Genomic DNA, 21662 nt, shown 5'->3' with positions numbered 1-21662 from the left:
CGAAGCCCTCTACGTCTGGTTTGTGTTGTCGGAAATGCGCAGCCATTAGAGGCTGTTGCTTCGGCCGCCTGCCTTCCTGGGTCCATGCCTCGACTCCAGACGTCGCAGGAGGCTCGCTACGTTGGAAAATGCTGCGAGCGTCTCTTCAGTCGTTTCCTTCAACGGTAATTGAGCCAAACGAAGCGGCGTTTTCTCCGACAAATTCGAAAAACCTCAGCTTTGACGGGAGGACAGGGTTTCAAGCGGTAAACTGGACCTCGAGAGAGAGAGAGAGAGAGAGAGAGAGGGCAAGAGGGAGGGAGGGAGGGAGAGAGAGAGGCAGTGTTATCCGGAGGGAGCAGGGGGTCACTGGATGAGTTGGAACTTAATCGGTCGCAGAACATAGTCGAAAGAAAACATCAGATCACACACACACACACAGAGAGAGAGAGAGATCCATCCACCTCTCCTGTTCCTTCCTCTTTCATCCTATCATGGGTGGACGGATGAATGATGGACGGACGGGACATAGTAAAGACGGGAAAACACCTCCTGCGTTGAAGTGACTTGTTTTCACCACAAGGGGGAAGGACAGATGTTCAGAGCTGTTTTTAGTTCTGTCAATCAGCAACCAGGTCAACAACCTCTCTCACTCTCACCCCCACCCCCCCGCCCTCTCTCTTTTATAATTTAATTGTATTCGCATTTTCAGACCACAAACAACATTAACAATTCATCTTCTGAACAACCTTGGGAGAACATAAAATAAAACAATACGGACACAAAACTGCAAAATAAGTTATAATTTATTAACAAAATACATTTAAATGAAGGGAAAAAAAACCCAAAAAACCCCACCCTACATGTTAGAAAGGACGCAAGTTACTTGAATCGGGGCGTGGAGTGGATCTCCCAAACTGTTGATTTAGGGTTCGTCAGCTCTGCATCCCTGTAGATTACAACAGAACCGCCGATATTGTTTATTGTAAATTATAATCACGATGTGCATGAGAATAATCTGCAGGAAAATGTTTGACTTCATGTAGAATTAGAGTCTGAACGTGACATGCAGCTTTCTCTTTTAATACTTGAAGTACATTTAGGAGCCAGCAGAGGGCGCCACTTTCTGTTTCACATTGTTCTGCAGGTTCCCTGTGTTGTGTTAATCACACCTTGTTAAAGCAACACCATTTCATTTTTTTTACCTTGAAATAACAGCTTCCGAATCATTTTGATGTTACACGGACTCGTAACATGGAGAGTGGCAGCTCTTACATTCCCACCCACCCCTACAAAGGTAACTTCTGTGTTCGGATACGAAACCGCCACATCACTTCCTTGATGTTTGGCTCGGGTAATTCCCGTTTTATTGCCTGGTAACATTTATATAAAAAAAAAATAACTACAACAAAAAAACAAACTATGAATTCTAAACTTACCGGTGTAAATTTCCGGTAATAATGCTCGTTGGATCGCCGCGGCACAGATGAGACGGGCCAGTGGAGCGCCCGGCACCCGCACCTCAGCCGGCGCGCGCCGACCCTCCCTTTCATTGAGCCACGCGGTTTGTGTCACCCTCTGACTGGGGCATGCGAGCCGATCTGGCAGCCCGAGCACATCTGGTACCTACAGCGGTGGCAGGGGTCCGATCCCTGCGCCATCTCTCCCCGCGGCTCTGGAGGAGCCGTGGAACCGGGTGCTCGATCGGAGTGGCGAGGTGCGTGCAAGGGCCGCTGTAACCAAGGTACACATATCTGTGTTTGTAACACAGACTGTTATTATAACATGACAGAAAGGGTTAAAATTTGTCAGGTAAAATAAATTATTTTCGGGCACCGGACTGAGTTTTACCACGGCGGTGTGAAAGTGCAATTGCACTCAGAAACTGTAGGGGCGCCAAATCTCAAAAATGACATTATGCTGCTTTAAATAAATTTGTTTGCATACACATTGTAGCAGATCCGCCTGCCGCACTCCACCCGAGTGACAATTTCAGGGCCCTCCGACGCAGAGACACGGACCATGTAGTAGAAAACAAAGCAGTTTTATTGCAGAGAGTGGGCTAGGTGGAACAAACCCAGAGCAGATGGACAACATGCCATGACAAGGGCTCCTCTCCTGGGTGTGTGGGTGGGGATGGGGGTTTTACCTGTTGCTCCTTGATTAGGGTCACTAATAACAGCCGTACTGCCACACTGATCCTGGGCCCAATCACCTAGACCCAAGGCAGGTGTGGCTTCTACACACACACACACACACACACACACACACACACACACACACACACACACACACACACACACACACACACACACACACACACACACAGAGCCTGGTGACTGCTGTAAAGGATTAAACCAACCAAGTGACAGCTGAAGTTGGAAGCATCTCCAGGAGAAAGATGTGAACACACTGACTCACCGACACACTGACTACACTGACCACACTGACACTACTGACCACACTGACACCACTAACACACTGACCACACTGACACCAATAACACACTGACACCACCGACCACACTGACACCACTAACACACTGAACACACTGAACACACTGACCACACTGACACCACTAACACACTGACCACACTGACACCAATAACACACTGACGGCAACAAGACAACCTTTTGCTTTTCCCGTTTCAACATTTCAAGCATGCCATTCTAAAGGAACTTCCTTCTTTCTTTCTTTCCTTCTTTCCTTCTTCCTTCCTTCCTTCCTTCCTTCTCGGTGAGTGCATTGAGCTTCAGCAGCAGTGGGAGCGCCTCGGACTCCACGCACTGAAAAGAAAAGCGTTGAACTGAAGTCATCACAACGCCAACAAGAAGGTCACTTTCATTTATCAAAACCCTCGAGTGTTTTTTTTAAGTCGTTTTTTTCCCCCTCAATTAAAAATGTGCATCTTCATTTATTAATTTCAAGTTGAGAACATAAAAGAAATATGCATTTATTTATTTATTCATTTATTTATTTATTAATCAATTAATTAATTATTATTATTTTTACAAACGTAAGCAATATTTTGTCTGTTTGATCCCAGTGTCGTCCGGGCGTTGGGGCCACGTTTAGAGGGGCGTCGCCCACCCCCCCCAGGACATTTTGGGCGTCAAGCGCTTCATTTCCTGCGTTCTGGGGATTTTTGCCACACGCCAGTTTGTGCCTTTTCCTCCGTCAATCTACGCCGGACGTCTTCTTTATTGATGAAAAAATAAACAAAGATCGACGCCCTCTCGCTCTCCCTGCGGGTCGTCGATATCGAGGAGGGCGGGGCCTGCGTGAAACACCCCGACGCCGCCTCCCAAACCGCGGTCCGTGGTGACGATCTGGAAAAAGAGGGCCGGGGGGGGGCGGAGGGCAAAGGTCACCAAATTTGAGAGGCCCCGTCTCAGCGTCCGACCGCGTTTGAGGTGTGAGGTGCTGCCGCGGTGTCACCGGACCAGAGCTGAGGACGCTCGCCCCTCTCGCCCTCGGCCAGTTTGACAACGTCCCATTGTGAAGGACACAGCTCCTCAGTTCTCCCTCCCTCCCCTCTCGCTCTCTCTCCCTCCCTCCCGTCTCGCTCCCCCCCCCCCCCCCCCCCGTCTCGCTCTCTCTCCCTCCCTACCCCCCTCTCCTGTCTCACACTCTACCGCCTACCTCTCTCTTTCCTTCTCTCTCTCTCTCTCTCTCCCCTCCTCTCTCTGTATTGATGTCGGATAGAGAGAGGGAAGGAAAGGGAGGGGGGAGGAGGGAGAAGCGGGGAAGGAAGGAAGGAAAGACAGAGGGAGAGATGGATAGAGGGAGAAGGAGAGAAGGAATGAAAGACGGGGAGAGAGGGAGAGAGGGAAGGAAAGCCAGAGGTAGAGGGAGAGAAGGAGGGAGAGAGGGAGGGAGAGAGGGAAGGAGGAAGAGAGGGAAGAAAAGACCAAGGGAGAGATGGAGAGAGAGGGGGAATGAAAGAGAGAGGGAAGGTAAGGCAGAGGTAGAGGTGGAGAGGGGCAGAGGCGGAGAGAGAGGGGGAGGTGATACAGAGAGGAAGAGAGAGAGGGAAGGAAAGACAGAATGAGAGGGGGAGAGGAAGAGAGCGAGGGAAGGAGGGGGAGAGGGAAGGGAAGCGAGGGGGAGAGGGAAAGAGCGAGGGATGGAGGGGAAGAGGGAATGAAAGATAGTGAGGGAAGGAGGGAGAGGAAGAGAGCGAGGGAGAGAGGGAAGGTAAGGCAGAGGTAGAGGGGGAGAGAGAGGGGGAGGTGATACAGAGAGGGAGAGAGAGAGAGAGAGAGGGAAGGAGGGAAGGGAAGACAGAGGGAGGGATGGAGAGAGAGGGAATGGGTCACAGGAAGAGAGAGGGAGGGGATAGGGAGAGAGGCAAGGAGAGACCGAGGGAGAGATGGAGAGAGAGGGGGAATGAAAGAGAGAGGGAAGGTAAGGTAGAGGTAGAGATGGAGAGAGAGGGGGAATGAAAGAGAGAGGGAAGGTAAGGCAGAGGTAGAGATGGAGAGGGGCAGAGGCGGAGAGAGAGGGGGAGGTGATACAGAGAGGGAGAGAGAGAGAGAGAGAGGGAAGGAAAGACAGAATGAGAGGGGGCGAGGGAAGGAGGGAGAGAGGGGGAGAGAGAGAGAAGGAAAGACAGAATGAGAGGGGGAGAGAAAGAGAGCGAGGGAAGGAGGGGGGGAGGGAGAGATGGGGAGAGAGAGAGAGAGAGAGAGGGAAGGAAAGGCAGAATGAGAGGGCGAGGGAAGGAGGGAGAGAGAGAGAGAGAGAGAGAGAGAGAGAGAGAGAGAGAGAGAGAAGGAAAGACAGAATGAGAGGGGGCGAGGGAAGGAGGGAGAGAGGGGGACAGAGAGAGAAGGAAAGACAGAATGAGAGGGGGAGAGAAAGAGCGAGGGAAGGAGGGGGAGAGGGAGAGATGGGGAGAGAGAGAGAGAGAGAGAGGGAAGGAAAGACAGAATGAGAGGGCGAGGGAAGGAGGGAGAGAGGGGGAGAGAGAGAGAGAGAGAGAGAGAGAGAGAAGGAAAGACAGAATGAGAGGGGGAGAGAAAGAGAGCGAGGGAAGGAGGGGGAGAGGGAGAGATGGGGAGAGAGAGAGAGAGAGAGAGAGAGAGAGAGAGAGAAGGAAAGACAGAATGAGAGGGCGAGGGAAGGAGGGAGAGAGGGGGAGAGAGAGAGAGAGAGAGAGAGAGAGAGAAGGAAAGACAGAATGAGAGGGGGAGAGAAAGAGAGCGAGGGAAGGAGGGAGAGAGGGGGAGAGAAAGAGAGCGAGGGAAGGAGGGGGAGAGGGAGAGATGAGGAGAGAGAGAGAGAGAGAGAGAAGGAAAGACAGAATAAGAGGGCGAGGGAAGGAGGGAGAGAGGGGGAGAGAGAGAGAGAGAGAGAGAAGGAAAGACAGAATGAGAGGGCGAGGGAAGGAGGGAGAGAGGGGGAGAGAGAGAGAGAGAGAGAGAAGGAAAGACAGAATGAGAGGGCGAGGGAAGGAGGGAGAGAGGGGGAGAGAGAGAGAGAGAGAGAGAAGGAAAGACAGAATGAGAGGGGGAGAGAAAGAGAGCGAGGGAAGGAGGGGGAGAGGGAGAGAGAGCGCGCGCCCCAGGTGTCGACGCGCGTCTGAGGAGTAGCGCCGACACAGTACTGCACCGCGCATGCGCCGGGGGGCGGTACCGCCTGCCTCCACACTCTCCAGGCGGCGGCTCCACACCGCGCCGCTCAGTCCTCGTCCCGCCAGCGGACCGAGCGCACCCCGTCCGGCGGACCGAGCGCACCCCGTCCGGCGGACCGAGCGCACCCCGTCCGGCGGACCGGCCATGTTGTTCCCCGCCTCGTCCTCCTCTTCCTCTTCCTCCTCTTTCCCCGGCGTCCAGCTCCGCGGAGCGGCCAACGTGACGTGACGCGACGCGACGCGACGGAGCGGGACGGGACGGGACCGGACGGGACGGGACGGGGGCATGCCATGGCGGCGGGCGGCAGGGAGAGCAAAGCCCGCCACCGCCGCCTGCGGCTGCGGCCGGAGCAGGCGGCGGTGGCGGCGGCGGTGCGCGGCGCGGGGCGGCACGCGGCGCTGCTCGTGCTGTGCGCGCTCTGCTTCGGTAACTCTCTGCGCGGGGAGTTCGTGCACGACGACGTGTGGGCGATAAGCAACAACCCCGACGTGCGGCCCGCGGCGGAGCTGGCGGCCGCCTTCAGGAACGACTTCTGGGGCAAGCGCATGGCGGACAACAGCAGCCACAAGTCCTACCGCCCGCTGTGCGTGCTCACCTTCAGGTCGGAAACTTTCTCTTCGCTGTGTCCTGGGCGAGCTTTTGTTCAGTATATTCCATTTCACTTTTTATCAAATACATTTCCATTTCACTATTCTATTTAGCTTTTAATTTACTACGTTCTATTTAACTTTTTATTTACTATATTCTATTTAACGCTTTATTCACTCCATTTTATTTAACTTTTTATTAAATATATTTGCATTTCACTGTTTATTCACTATCCTATTTAGCTTTTAATTTACTGCGTTCTATTTACCTTTTTATTAAGTACATTTCCATTGCACTGTTTATTCACTATCCTATTTAGCTTTTAATTTACTGCGTTCTATTTACCTTTTTATTAAGTACATTTCCATTGCACTGTTTATTCACCATCCTATTTAGCTTTTAATTTACTACGCTCTATTTTACTTTTTATTTACTATATTCTATTTAACGCTTTATTCACTCCATTTTTAGTTAACTTTTTATTAAATATATTCTATTTAACTTTTTATTCACTATATTTTATCTCACTGTTTATTCACTATGCTCTATATAATAGATGGAACAGGTCGTACCGGCGCCTCCAGGTGCTGTGTAGTACATCACTTTTAGTTCCAGGCAGCTTCGTTGTCCGCTTCACTGTGAGAATGTTTACCTGACTTCTGGTGCCGAGCACAGGCTCCATCTATCCTCAAAACTATGTTCCAGTATTTTGTCTGGAGTGACTCTCTGAGGGTCTCTGACCTCTGACCTCGAACACCAGACTTTCAGTGTCTGACCCATGTTCTCCTCCTGGAGCCTAAAACACTTTAAATTCAATGGGAATCCAGCTGTAAACTATGTGCACACCATGGGATCACACACGGTCAAAATATCTAACATCTGGCTGGTGTTTATTCTATATAATCAACAGGCTGGTGTTTATTTGATATGATCAACATCTGGCTGGTGTTATATGATCAACATCTGTCTTGTGTTTGTATAATATGATCAACATCTGGCTGCCGTTTATTGAATATCTAACATCTGGCTGGTTATTGAATACCTATATCTGGCTGGTGTTTATTTAATATAATCAACATCTTGCTAATTTTAATTTAATATCATCAACACCTGGCTGGTGTTTATTGAATATCTAACACCTGGCTAGTATTTATTTAAGATCTAACATCTGGCTAGTGTTTATTTAACGTAATCAACATCTGGCTGGTGTTTATTTAACGTAATCAACATCTGGCTGGTGTTTATTAAATACCCAACATCAGGCTGGTGTTTATTGAATATCTCACATCCGGCTGGTGTTTATTGAATATCTAACATCTGGCTGGTGTTTATTTAATGTAATCAACATCTGGCTGGTGGTTATTTCATATACAACATCTGGCAGGTCTTTATTTAATATCTAACATCTGGATGGTGTTTATTGAATTTCTAACATCTGGCTAGTGTTTATTAAAATATATTCAACATCTGGCTGGTATTTATTTAATATAATCAACAGGCTGGTGTTTATTGAATATGATCAACATCTGGCTGGTGTTATATGATCAACATCTGTCTTGTGTTTATTAAATATGATCAACATCTGGCTGGTTATTGAATACCAACATCTGGCTGGTTATTGAATACCAACATCTGGCTGGTTATTGAATACCAACATCTGGCTGGTTATTGAATACCAACATCTGGCTGGTGTTTATTGAATACCAACATCTGGCTGGTGTTTATTGAATACCAACATCTGGCTGGTGTTTATTTAATATAATCAACATCTGGCTGATTTTAATTTAATATAATCAACATCTGGCTGATTTTAATTTAATATCATCAACACCTGGCTGGTGTTTATTGAATATCTAACATCTGGCTGGTGTTTATTGAATATCTAACATCTGGCTGGTCGTTATTTCATATGTAACATCTGGCTGGTGTTTATTTCATATGTAACATCTGGCTGGTGTTTATTTAATGTAATCAACATCTGGCTGGTGGTTCTTTCATATACAACATCTGGCAGGTGTTTATTTAACATCAAACATCTGGATAGTGTTTATTTAATGTAACCAACATCTGGCTGGTGTTTATTATTATCTAACATCTGGCTGGTGTTTATTTAATGTAATCAACATCTGGCTGGTGGTTATTTCATATACAACATCTGGCAGGTGTTTATTTAACATCTAACATCTGGATAGTGTTTATTTAATGTAATCAACATCTGGCTGGTGTTTATTTAAAGTAATCAACATCTGGCTGGTGTTTATTTAGTATCTAAATCTGGCTGGTGTTTATTTGATATCAAACATCTGGCTGGTGTTTATTTGATATCAAACATCTGGCTGGTGTTTATTTGATATCAAACATCTGGCTGGTGTTTATTTAGTATCCAACATCTGGCTGGTGTTACAGCTGTTAATATCTGGTCTGAAGTCATATTTCTCATTTCCTTTTATTTAGAAAGTGCACATTAGGACATGATTATGTCCTTACTTTGTCACAGTGCAGCTAAATGAATGATAAGAGCCTGACGGCGACAACAACAAAATAAAACATATGTGACATAATATTCAGTGCGTGTTGATGTATATCGGCTGGTCAATGATCTGCTTGTTGTATAAGATGTGTATTTGCACAAAGGAACACGTCTCCAAACTGGGCCGGCTTCATTTCAAAAGTTTCACTGTACTGCTCGACGTCAAGGCTGCTTCATATCCCCAAATTCACCAGCAGACTTTAGAGGCGTGTAAACGGGTCATGTTGTCGTTTTTTACATTTTTAATGTATTCACATATTCCACGCCGCGGGGGGGGGGGGGGGGGGTTCTAGTTAGTGGTGAGGTCACATTCTCTACAAGCCTCCTCTCAATTCCTGCTCTTAAATCAAATCAAGTGTCTGTGGCTCCTTCCCTCCCGGCTCCCTCCCAACAACACGTCTTTACTCTGTTTTTATTCTACCCCTAAGGAAAGCTGCGACTGAGGAAAGATTACAACAATATGGCGTCTTCTATTGTTGAAGGGAGATGGAAAAGATGTGTGAGGCCAAGGTTATCACTCTCTCTCTTCTCTCTTTTGCAAATTTTACAGCTTTCCATCTGTTTCAATCCCACTCTGCCCATTTTCTTGCTGCTTTCCTCCGACTCTTTTGGTGCTTTATCCGGGTCCTGAGTTAAAGTCACCGTCAACCTAATGGTTGAATTATTGGCGTCAACGCCTTCGTTTCATTCTGCCGTGCCCCCCCCCCCCCCCCCCCCCCCCGGCGGTTCATGGTGAATATAATAAGTAATAAGTACTTTTTTCTTTTTTTTTGATTCCGTGACCCATTTGTAAGCTCTATGATATTGCACATTCTCACATTTTTTATTTATCAATTTTTTTTAAATCTCTAAATTTCATGCCACAAACTTTCGTCACACACCTCACGGGTGTGTGTGTCAAGGTGCCGTGGTGAGGGAGGCCGTGTCATTTGACAATATGGAGTCTAATCAGCCGTCAGCCTTGGAAGCCTTTGCAGCAGCTGCTAATACAGTTGTTGGAGCAGACGCAGCTGCTTAATATTTCTCTGGAGAGGCCGACGCGGCATATCGCAGTGCTCTGCAGCGAGCATCTGTTCTCCACACACACACACACACCTAACTCCCGAGTGGGTGCCACAGGCACACCAAAGTCCAGCCCCGAGGTTTCCCAGAATCCTTTGTGCCGGGGAAAACCCGGATTGAGTCAGGTTGGTGCAATAAAGGTCAAAGTGGAGATCGGTAAGGCAACGTGTGTTGGGTTACATTACAGTTCCTGGAATTCCATGAGGACCTGTATCATTTATTTATTCTTTTCAAAATCTGGGTTTACCTTTGTCTACGCTGCAGGATGATTTATTTCTTTCCACCATTATTTGCCTTCTACTGATGCATTGATTTGCTTTGTTTTATCTCCGTCACTTGAGGCGGTGGGGGTATTTAATTCTTTTTTATTTTTTATTTTATTTCTTTTTCCATCCTCATTGGCAGTCTACCCGCCACCATGAGCGACGCTGCTTTCGTCAAATTCATTGCAGCCGCCGTTCACTCCTTGTTTGTGGCGGACCCCGTCACAAACTATTAAAAAGGCATGTAGAGGAGCCACATGCATAACGCAAATACATTGAACAGCATTTTTTTTTTTTTAAGTTCAGACTAACAAATAAAGTAACAAAGTATAACGTGAGAATTATTATTATTCTTTTTTAATATTCTTGCGGATCACACCACTTTAAATGTGATATCGGAAGCTACAGATCAAAGTCAGCTTTGCTTTAACCGGGGCAGTGGTTGTAACGGACCAGTAGTAGTAAGCTCTCGGCAGGTCGCCGCATTTGGACGTTTTTTACAGTAAAGAGAACAAATTTCTTCAACCGTAGCCACAGGCGGTGGAGTGGAAAAGCCCAAAATGGAGAATAGAGCCAGGGGAAACTGCCCATTCATCCTCAAATCTGACAGCTAGACAGGGGCTTCTCTTGAATCTTCGAGAAGGCGCTGTTTGCTCGCAGGTTGTGTCCACGCAATGCCAGCAAGAAAAAGGGCTCAACGTGCTCTGGAAACCCCGACACAATGCCCCCAACTCCCAAACCATCTGTTCATTTGTTGTTTTTGCAGCTCGTTTGCGCTCAGGTTAAATCCTGTTTGTCTCTTTGAGGAACTATTCGGCCCTAAACGCCTGAACTGATAGATTGAATGAATTAGCGCAGCCTCGTGATTTTGATCTTGCGACACAAAAGCTTGTTTTCATTCTTTCCTTTTTTTTTTTTTTTTTTTGTGAAATTTTGGAAAATAGTTCACGGCTCACCGGGCGAGCTCTCACGGCGCACAGTGGTTGAAGAACGCCGCTTTTCCGTGTATGGAGCCTTTTTTGATCCCAAACTGCAGAGGTAAAATAAATGAGAACCTCTATACAGTAGAACCCCCTGACAGCCAATGCAGCGCCTCGCACAAGGCACCCTTGAGCAAGGTAATGAGCCCTGGCCGTGGGTTTGAATGCAGGGCGGCGTCTCCCCCTCAACCTGGAGCTGAGCAGCCTCGTGTTATTCCACTTGGACACACAGTGAAAGCAGCATACGGGCACCTGTGCACACGTGTGCGCTTCCAGGTGCATTTGTCACTTTTACGCATGGGTGGGTGCAAAATGTGCACACGCACGCACGCACACACACACATGCACACACGCCTGGGGGTACTGTGCGTGCTCAGTAAAGCAATCTGCCTCTGTTCCCGTGATTACTGCAGCGCCTTAGAGATATGCTCCAAGGTGAAGGGCGTGCACGCTCGCGCGCGCGCGCACACACACACGCGGCCACACACACACACACACACACACACACACACACACACACACACACACACACACACGTATGCACATGCACACGCGAGGGCACACACGCATACATAGTGAGGAGGCCAATTCTGATGGAGAGAGGGAGACGGGGTGGTAGGGTCAGAGAGAGAGAGAGGGAGGAGGGGTAGCGAGACGGGGTAGTAGGGTCAGAGTGCGAGAGGGAGGGAGGGAGGGAGGGGGAGACGGACAAATTTTAGGATGAAAATAGATGCGGGAGGAAGTGATGACATCATAAAGAGTGATGGTGCGGCGGGGAGGGGGAGGAGTGGAAGCGCTCGGGTAGAACCGTGAAAGGGAAGCGGAGGAAGATGAGAGGTTTGGGGAGGACGAGGTGACGGGTTGTCTGAAGGGGTGAAGCGGAGGGATGTTCTCCACGGCATGGCCGTCCAGTTTGGAACCCCCTGGGGCCGGGGGGGCTCGACAGCAGATGGGGGGGGGGGGGGGGGGATACAGTACTTCGGAAAAAAAAAAATAGAAATAAAATGTATTCATTTTTTTTGCCATAAAATGGGTTCCTCTGTAGCTAATTATCATCTCAAGTCCAGGATAAATAATATTACACCCGCAAATCAGATCTTTTGGCTGCATCCATCCATGCCACGGTGAGAGACTAGAAACGGGAAGTTTCGCCGCTTCCGCAGGGCGACCTGCTGTCGCCAGCGTGGGGCTTGACTCAGGCAAAATCACTGGCTGTTTCCCCTACGATTCCGAATAACTCCAAAGGGGGAAGTGATTCATGTTCTGTGTGAGCAGGATGTTTGAAAACAAAAAACAAAAAAAAAGCACCTCAAGCACCTCGGAACAAGCACGTCCAGGTTTTCAAGGGTCTTATTCTATTTTTTTTTCCCCATTCACGATCTTACAAGACGCAGGATGGAAACTCGAATCATTTTACGCGATTCACATGACTCGCATTACCTTGTTATTTGTGGCATTATTTTCCCTTATCACCTTCTTGATGAGTTTTCAGCACTCGTGCAGTTTATCATTTTTTGGCGAACAGATGCCGTCACGGCGCATCGCTTGTCTCTAGGGGCGCGCCTTCAACTCGCTCAGCGTTTCGCCGCCCTCGCGCTAGTCTAGCCTTATTTAACAGCCCTCACCGTGTTTTTCAGTTACACCTCCCTGTCGGCTTGCCATACCCAATTAATTTCGTCTGACGTTGCAGCAAATTTGGGAGCGGTCTGAAGTGAGTTACTGCCGTTTTTTGGGAGCCGCGCTACGCAGGATTCTGCCCAATTACTAAGGCGTCGGAGGAGCATTTCTCAGTCGTTATTATAATAACCAGGTGCTCTGTGCACGGAAACAAATCTTTCCGCCTCCGCCAAAGCGCTTCATGTCATACTGCCTGTGCCCAGCGTGCTTTAGGATGCGAGTGAAAACATAATGTCATCGTCAGCTCCACCTCCTCCCACGGCGTCCGGGGTTCATACAGAGAAACCTTTACGGGCGTCTCGTCCTCACAGTGCATTGTGGGATGCAGGGCGCGTGTCGTCCTGGTACTTTTTCGCGTACTATTCGATGCGTTCAGGCACACCGGTTGGAATTTCACTCGCGCCGTTTTGGAAGCAAGGGTCCGGCTTTCCCCCTCCGCCCCCGAACCCCAGAGGCGGGTGGGGTTTCTCGGGGAGGCGCTGGGCTCGTTTCGAAGTAAACACAGACCAAAGCAAGGGGGTGGTGGTGAGGCCGGGGGGGGGGGGTTGTCTTTCGCTGCTGACGCGGCAAAAGTTCTCCGGCGTAATTACCAGCGCTAATTCACCAGCCGGGCGTGACCTTCCTATGGGGTCACGGCCCCATCAGCTGCTCAGAACGATCCATTAAGAGGGAAGTGCAGCCGAGAGGGGGAGGGAGGGAGAGACCAATTTAACGGAGGAGTCTCTCTCACTCCGTCTGCAGGGACCTGTCTGTCTGCGCGTGCTTCTCTCTGGGGTCCTTATTTGGGGAGGTGTGTATTGTTCCGTGCGATTTGGCACGTACATGCACTGTAGCTGGGCAGATAACGGAGAAAGGAGCATCAGAACTGCGGTCCTTCTACATTCTCCCAAGGCAGTACAGCCGAAGTTCACCTCCGCCTACACCGCCCGAAAACTCCACGGAACGCTGGAGAAACGAGAGCGAGTCCGGCAGATGTGTTTGTCGTTAGGCCCCACTTAGCTTTCTCTCGTGAAAGCCAAAACAAGCAAAACATCTGGGCGAGGATGGCGGTCGCCAACTGTCGCCATGGTGACGGCTGCTTCTGGGGAAGAGCGCAACCGACGCGACCTGCAATGGCCACGAGGGAGGGACAAGTCTGGACAAGGGCCGTCCCATAAGTTTGAAACTAGGGCGAGACAATACATGGATATGATATTGCTATGGTGATGGGAGACTAGACATCGTCTGGGTTCCTGAAACAGTTCGATGTCGTCTTCAAGGCTGCGTGGCGGTAAAGTAATGGAGTTTCTTTTTGTCTTTAGTAGAGTAACTGTTCCCATCAACGCCTCTACCCATTCGCTCATAACATCCACATTACTAATGATGGGAAATACTGTATAATAAGTAACTCTGGCACAACTGTGTTGCTGTAGTTGTTCTCCATAATCTAAGGTATAGACCGTATCGTTCAAATTTTCTTAAAAAGACTTTCTTAAGATTTTCTTAAAAAAAAAAAAAAAAAAAAATTTGAAAATGTCAGCTCATCAGGAAAATTTGGGCAGGGGCTGTATGAAATGTATATGTGACAAAATCCAAAACGTTGATATGGTCCTTTCGAATGCACCACTCGCTTGGGAACGCACCACTTGCTTGGGAACGCACCAATCGTTTTTGGAACGCACCAATCGTTTTTGGAACGCACCAATCGTTTTTGGAACGCACCACTCGCTTCGGAACGCACCACTCGCTTCGGAACGCACCACACGCTTCGGAACGCACCAATCGTTTCGGAACGCACCAATAGTTTTGTTCGCCGTGAACTTTCTGATGCGGAATCGTCTTAAAAAAAAACAAAAAAACCCTCAAATCAAATGTTAAGGAGGTGAAAAGTGACCTTCCCTCGCTCTCTCTACGTATTACGATATTGGATTTTCGGCTGTGTCGCCCTGGCCTATTCAGACTGAGCCGGAGGTTTCCCCTCCTCGGTTGTGCTGAGCTCTCTCTCCAGCCTTCGCTCAATGAAGGAAAATCCTTGTTACGTTTTCCGTTAATGCCTGCGATGATCAGAGGGGATTGAGTCTCTTTATTTGATCTCCGGTCAGCAGAGCCTTTGATTCTCTCAAAAAAAGGAAGATGACGACGATGTCTCTCGGGGCCGTTCCGTGTCGAACATTAAATTCCCCGTTTAGTTGATGGGTTAGATGTCGAGAGGAAGGAGCCGGGGGGGGGAACGTTATAAAATCTGCATTTGTGCCTTTATTTTTTATTTTTTTAACAATGACATGAGGGAGGTTGAACCAAAATCTCAAAAGCCAACGTGATCACAATTTAAAGACCGGGAAACAACTTAAGAACCCGAACGAATGCTTCACCGTTCCCGGGTTTTTGCTGCGGAAGGGGTTGTGACGGCTTCCTCGGCGGGCGGGGGAGGGGGATCCCCTCCTGATTATGATAAAATGAGCGTCTCCAAAGTTGCTCCTCACCGAGGGGATTTCGGGAAGAAATCTGGTTCGAGGCCAGGATTCCAACATCCGTCTCGTAGCGATCAGAGTCTTCCGATTCGTTTGGAAATCAGCCGTCGCGAGCAGAAGCCTATGGAAATTCTGTCCAGGGGGGCCCAGCCAATCACCCCGTGCCGTAGAACACATAAATAAATTGGGGGAATTTGCATTTATGAAAATCGTCACGGCGGGGACGTTCGGGCGCATTGTTTTCGACTCTGAGGCTCTTAGCGTTCCCAGCTGTCGGTAATGGAGTTATTTTTCCCCCATCGGTCAATTTGCTTTTGGCTCGCTCGGTCACATCCAGTTGATTATCTGCCCTTTCCATCTCTGGGGAGGAAAAATAATGGATTTTCACATAATCGTCCGTGTCACGCTCTGAGATTTGGGCCGGTGTTTTTTTTTTTTTTTTTTTTTAACCTGGATGTTTTTGACGGCGCACACACACATGCACACGCTGGATCCACTGCGTTCAGATGCCACGTTCCAGCCAAAAACACAAAAGGCATTTTCTCTCACGGCAGGGGAACGCTGCTGCACATCTTTACGTGCACTAACCCTACTGACCCTGTTAGAAATGTGTGCTTTCGAAATTCCACCGGGCTATTTGTATCAAACAACTGCCAGGCGGGTGTGTCGTCGTCAAGGAATTAGGGAAGCACCGTTCGTTTAGTTTCTCCCGTGTGCCCTGACCTTTCCGATCTGGAATCTGCGAAAAATGCAAACGAGGGTGAAGGCGGGGGCAGCCCCGCCTTTTCCAAATGGAATCAACAAACTGCAACGTCACAAACGGCACCTTTAAGTCACCTAGACAACATATGTGTTACGGTGGTTTTAAACCCACAAATGACTTCAAGGTTAACTTCCTCACATTTCTCTGATTGTTCCACCTTTTTTTGAAAATTGCGACAGTATCACAAAAATAATCTTTAAAGGTGACGGGGGCTGATGAGCGATGTGTCTGCTGACGACTAAACTGGCTGAAGGGGTGTGTGTGTGTGTGTGTGTGTGTGTGTGTGTGTGTGTGTGTGTGTGTGTGTGTGTGTGTGTGTGTGTGTGTGTGTGTGTGTGTGTGTGTGTGTGTGTGTGTGTGTGTGTGTGTGTGTGTGTGTGTGATCCTTTTGGGCAAGTGTCGTCAAGTTAGGATTCAGAAAGCGCCGCTCGTCTCATTCTGAACGCCGGTAACCTCCTGCTGCCGGAAAACGCACAAACAAATGTTGAAGGAGGTGAAATGTAACTCCACTAACTTCCTCTCTCCCTCCCCATCCAGGCTGAACATCCTGCTGGGCGGCATGACGCCGTTCTACTTCCACGTGGTCAACCTGTGTCTGCACTGCGCCGTCACCTGCCTGCTCATGCACACGTGCGAGCGCTGCGTGTTCGACGACTCGCGCCTGGCCTTCCTCACCTCCCTCCTCTTCGCCGTGCACCCCGTGCACACCGAGGCGGTGAGTGGAGACGCACACACACACACACACACACACAGACACACACACACAGCTTGGATATCGAGCTGTGATGTCACTAAATACCCCCTTCCCTTCCCGATCGATATTTTTTTGTGATATAGTTATTTTGTTATTTACCCAAACTCAATATTTACAATTGTTTTCCTGATAATAAATCTTAGAACCGGTATCAAATTTGAAGTATTTTTACCTGTAAGGGTATCTAATTCTATTGATAATGGTTTCCAGTCCAAGTATTGGTATTAGTATTGATATTGGAATTGCTACTCGTATTGGTATTGGAATTTGTATTGGTATTAGTATTAGTATTAGTATTGGTATTAGAATTAGTATTGGTATATATTAGAATTAGTATTGGTATTAGAATTAGTATTGGTATTGTTGTTATTATTATTATCGGTATTAGTATTGGCATTAGTATTAGCATTGGTATTAGTATTTGTATTAGTATTGGTATTTGTATTGGTATTGTTATTGGTATTGGTATTAGTGTTGGTATAGGTATTAGTGTTGGTATTAGTATTCAAATTAGTATTGGCAGCAGCAACATGGACACACACTAAGGCAGACTAACTGGAAGCCCTGGACACACTCAGGTTCCCCTGTAGTTCACACTCCGCTGCAGGTCCTTCTCTTAGTTTCTCCGGTCCTGTTGATTTGGGACCTCAGGTCGACCGCACCTCTGCGACTCGGCTCCCGATCCGTTCGGAGACACTTGGAAACGCTCTCCGTCAAGACTGGAACTGCCTTCTGCCTAGACGGGCGTTGAAAAGCGCCGGCTGACTTTACGCATTGCAGGGGACTCTGAACAAAGAGAAAGCAAACAAGCTGGCAAAGATGGAGCAGAAAGTTGACGCAGAGGTTTAAATCTGCCTTTAAAGTGGAAATCCATCACATCATCTACTCGTCAGGTCCCCAATTTATTTTTTGTCTCAAGTTGTTTTTTTTCTTTTTTCTTTTTTTTCTGTCACTTTCTTTCTTTAGATATTTTGTTTGTTAGGTGGTTTACTTACAACTAGCTGCGCTGCTTTGTCCAATTCACGTGCACCATCTTTGAATTTTTGCCAGGAAAGGCGGACCCCGCCACCGACAATGGAGGCAGCAGACAGGAGAGCACATGCATAAAGGGGGCGTTCACATTGGGACGCACTGCACTCTGAACTCCATTGCTGCGTATTGCTTGCTCCACCCGGCCCCCAAAGTTCAACTTGAGCTTATCACGCGATGGGCCGATAGAAACAAAGAAGGAAAACAGCAGACCAGGGCTGTTTCCATGCAGTGGAGATAAGCCATGTAGGACCAATGGCATATGATCATGATCATGACTTAACCATGAGCTTTCGCTGTAGGTATAATATAGAAATATAATAAATGAATATAGTATTTACAGGCCCACCAAACTTAAAATAATAATACCTTGCACCAAGCACCAATAACACCATCAATAATACCACCAATCATATTCCTGTTGCAAAAGTAATGACAGCAGTAAAGTTTTCGTACCAATCAATAATTTATTTCAGAAAATATTGCCGCAATGTTTCTTAAAAAGTGCCAGTTTAAAAAAAAAAAAAAAAAAAAAAAAAAAAAAATCCAACGATGGGATTTTTAAATGTTTTTTTTATTATTACCACTTTAAATGCAAATTTTCACAGGGTGAACCTTCTGCCATTTCACATTTCAATTGGTCTTTGTCCTGTTACAGCATCCTCTCCCTCAGAGTCCTCGTGCGGCTCAGCCAAGCCGCCGCCTCTTCTCGCCTCATTTCTCCGAGCGTTTCCCGTCTCACACCAGGCATTTCTTGCTTTGCTTAATCTGGTTGGTTTACGAACGTGCGAATGGATTTGACGCTCCGTTTAAGGGAGGCATTGGTCCGGATTTACTGAGAGCGAGACTCATGAGGACGCGAGTCATGAGAGCGTAACATAACAGAATGCAACCAATTTCTAACCCCCAATAGGGACAATCTGACGTGACCATTTGTCAATAAAAAAAGCTGAAAAGCTTCACGAATTCTTGAATACTTCTAATCTTCTCACGTTTTCAATTTACTTCTGTTTTCTCAAATTGAATCGGCTGCTACTCCACAGAGCCCTCAGGTTTCATGGCCAATCCGTCTGAGTCAAAAAGAAAACAAACAAAAAAAAACAAACAACCTTGCTCTCCGCTTTGACCCGTCATCCCGACTTCTGTTCACGTCTGTAAAGTTGGGAGCGACGTCGCCGTGAAATCTGCTTTAAAGCCGGAGAAGATTATTCCTCCCCCTCCGCCCCCGACAGGTGAGATGGGAACAAAGAGCTCCTGCTGTTCCCAGGCTCGGCAGAGGTACCGGGCGGGGTACAGCGAGAGATTTAGGGAGATGGCGTTAGAAAGGCGGGGAGGGAGAGAGCCGGGCCGGTAGGGAGAGAGTTTGGCAGGGGGAGAGAGTCAAGTCTGTAACCCACGTCCCTTTCCTATTGAAATGTTTTCTAATTTGATTGTTGATTTTAAAAAGTGTTGCAGCCGAGGAGTCGTCGCGTTTTGAAAACTGTTGGGTAACCTTGTGGAGGAGGAGGAGGAGGAGGAGGAGGAGGAGGAGGAGGAGGAGGAGGAGGAGGGGTGTAAAAATAAAAAGTGGGAAATAATTGCTGTGGGAGGACGGCGCGCACCGCCACGTTCACACGCTGTTCGAGTCCGACATCCCATAGTACATTGAAGAGCAGGGACTCTGAGGGTTCTGCTCTGTCATTATTTTCCATTCTCCCTCTCCCTGTCTCTCCCTCTCTCTCTGTCTCTCTCTCTCTCTGTCTGTCTGTCTCTCTCACAGACACGCTGTCCGTCCTTCTCTTTCTTTTTTACTCTGTAAAAACTTTTATTCAAATTTGCTTTATTGGCATGACAAGAATTCTTGCGTTGCCAAAGCATTCTCTCTCTCTCCCTCCCTCCCTCTCTCTGTCCTGTCTCTCTGTCATTCTCTCTCCTTCTGTTTCTCTCTGTCGTCCTGTCATTCTTTCCTTCTCCCTTCGGTCTCTCGCTCTCTCCCTCTGTCTGTTGCTCTGTCCCTCTGTCATTCGCTCTCGCTCGCCCTCTCCCTCTCTCTCTCTCTCTCTCCCCCTCTCATGATTAAAACCAGATGGAGCTCGTTCCCTCCATCTTGATAAGGAACCTGATAGGGAGCGTCGCACTCGCAGGGCACAGACTTGCGCAGGAACAAACAAAAAAAAAAATAAAAAAATATCACGGATCAATCACTGGCGATGACTTACAATTCATCTGGAACGCCGGGACCAGCGGCAGGTTTTTTGTGCTAAAGTGATTGGACTTTTGTTGCCAGTGGCGTGCTGGATCGGAACGGTGATCTGAGCTCTGACCGACACACACACACACACACACACACACACACACACACACACACACACACACACACACACACACACACACACACACACACACACCCACCCCCACCGTCTCATAACGTTGGAATAAAGCATCGAAAACATGATTCCTTTTTTAAAATTTTTTCAATTTTATTTTTTTTATTTTACAGTCGGTGCTTCAACAAGTGTTTTCATTTTAGAATTTTGTAACAGATTGGCCCTTAATTGTACCACGCCAACCCAAAGGACTTAAATTACGATGTTTTGCGCACGTGACGCAGATGGGACGTGCGTCACGAACGTGGAAAGCGGGAAGGAAAACACATGCACTGATATTTTCATATCGCACTCTGGGCCACATTCATAGGGCCGTGGAGATAAATGGGATAAGAATCAGATTTGGGCTGACGCCACGTCTGTCTTAACGCTCGAATCGGGATTTGGCGGTTGTTGCGATTAACGCCGCCGGTGTGGAGTCATGGAGGATGGAGGCCCAAGCCGACGGAGTGCCATTTATTTATTCAAACTATTGATTTAGTTTTTTTCTTGAGTGATCGATTTATTTATTTACCTATATTTATTTGTTTGTTTGTTTGTTTATTTTTAATTAAAATTTTTTTTTTTTTCTGGAGTGTGATTCATTTATTTACTTAACCATTGCCTCGATTTGAAGGTTGCGCATACCTAAAGATGCTCTGGAAAACAAATGCCCGACTTATCATTTTCTATTTCACCCGTGTCCACAGCGGACGGCGAGAGGGCAGCGCTCACGGGCCTCGGTACGGAGAGCGCGGGCGGGGGAACGCCGGGATCGCGTTTAGGTTCGCGTGGAAAGTCGGTGGAAACGGGCAGTCCAAAAATAACAAACCGGGATATCGCCGACGAAAGGGATCCGGGCGTCAAGACCCGCACTTTTTAAACCCCTCAGTGATGTAACGGAGCGCAGTGCAAACTCCAACCATCACAGTGAAAGAGAGTTTTACTGCCGCTGTTACTTTTTAAAGTCATAATGTAATAAAGCTGCACGCATTGTTGCAGTGAAAAAGAAGATGAAGACGATGAAGATGAAGACGGATGAAGATGAAGACAGATGAAGATGAAGATGGATGATGAAGATGATGAAGACAGATGAAGATGAAGACAGAGGAAGATTAAAGACATGAAGATTAAAGACATGAAGATGATGACGGATGAAGATGATGACGGATGAAGATGAAGACGGATGAAGACGGATGAAGATTGAAGACGATGAAGACGATGACGGATGAAGATGATGATGATGAAGACAGATGATGAAGATGAAGACAGATGAAGATGAAGACAGATGAAGATGAAGACAGAGGAAGATTAAAGACATGAAGATTAAAGACAGATGAAGATGATGAAGACGATGAAGACTGAAGACGAAGACGGATGAAGATTAAAGACGGATGAAGATTGAAGACGATGAAGACGGATGAAGACGATGACGGTTGAAGATTGAAGACGGATGAAGATTGAAGATGGATGAAGATGATGATGAAGACAGATGAAGACAGATGAAGATTAAAGACATCAAGATTTGAAGATGATGAAGACGATGAAGACGGATGAAGACGATGACGGTTGAAGATTGAAGACGGATGAAGATTGAAGATGGAT

The 21662-nt window shown here is 47.5% G+C and overlaps 2 protein-coding genes across 3 annotated transcripts in view; both read left to right on the top strand.

The window, feature by feature from the left end:
- Nucleotides 1-21662, top strand: part of ipo8 (importin 8) — a gene marked incomplete at its 3' end in the record, with an annotated part of 62614 nt that overhangs the window by 30143 nt on the left and 10809 nt on the right. The window lies entirely within an intron of this gene.
- tmtc1 (transmembrane O-mannosyltransferase targeting cadherins 1) overlaps nt 5714-21662 on the top strand; it is a 70400-nt gene continuing 54451 nt past the window's right edge. For both annotated transcript variants that reach the window (XM_080022453.1, XM_080022452.1), the window contains exons 1-2: nt 5714-6217; nt 16467-16644. In XM_080022453.1, the coding sequence (XP_079878579.1) occupies nt 5907-6217; nt 16467-16644 (489 nt within the window). In that variant the 5' untranslated portion in view covers nt 5714-5906. The remainder of the gene's footprint in view (nt 6218-16466; nt 16645-21662) is intronic.

This window comes from Zeus faber (assembly GCF_960531495.2).
Source record: "Zeus faber genome assembly, chromosome: 21".
In the NCBI taxonomy this organism is placed as follows: domain Eukaryota; kingdom Metazoa; phylum Chordata; class Actinopteri; order Zeiformes; family Zeidae; genus Zeus; species Zeus faber.
Note: the sequence above shows the minus strand (reverse complement) of the source record. Positions and strands in the feature narration are given on the sequence as shown.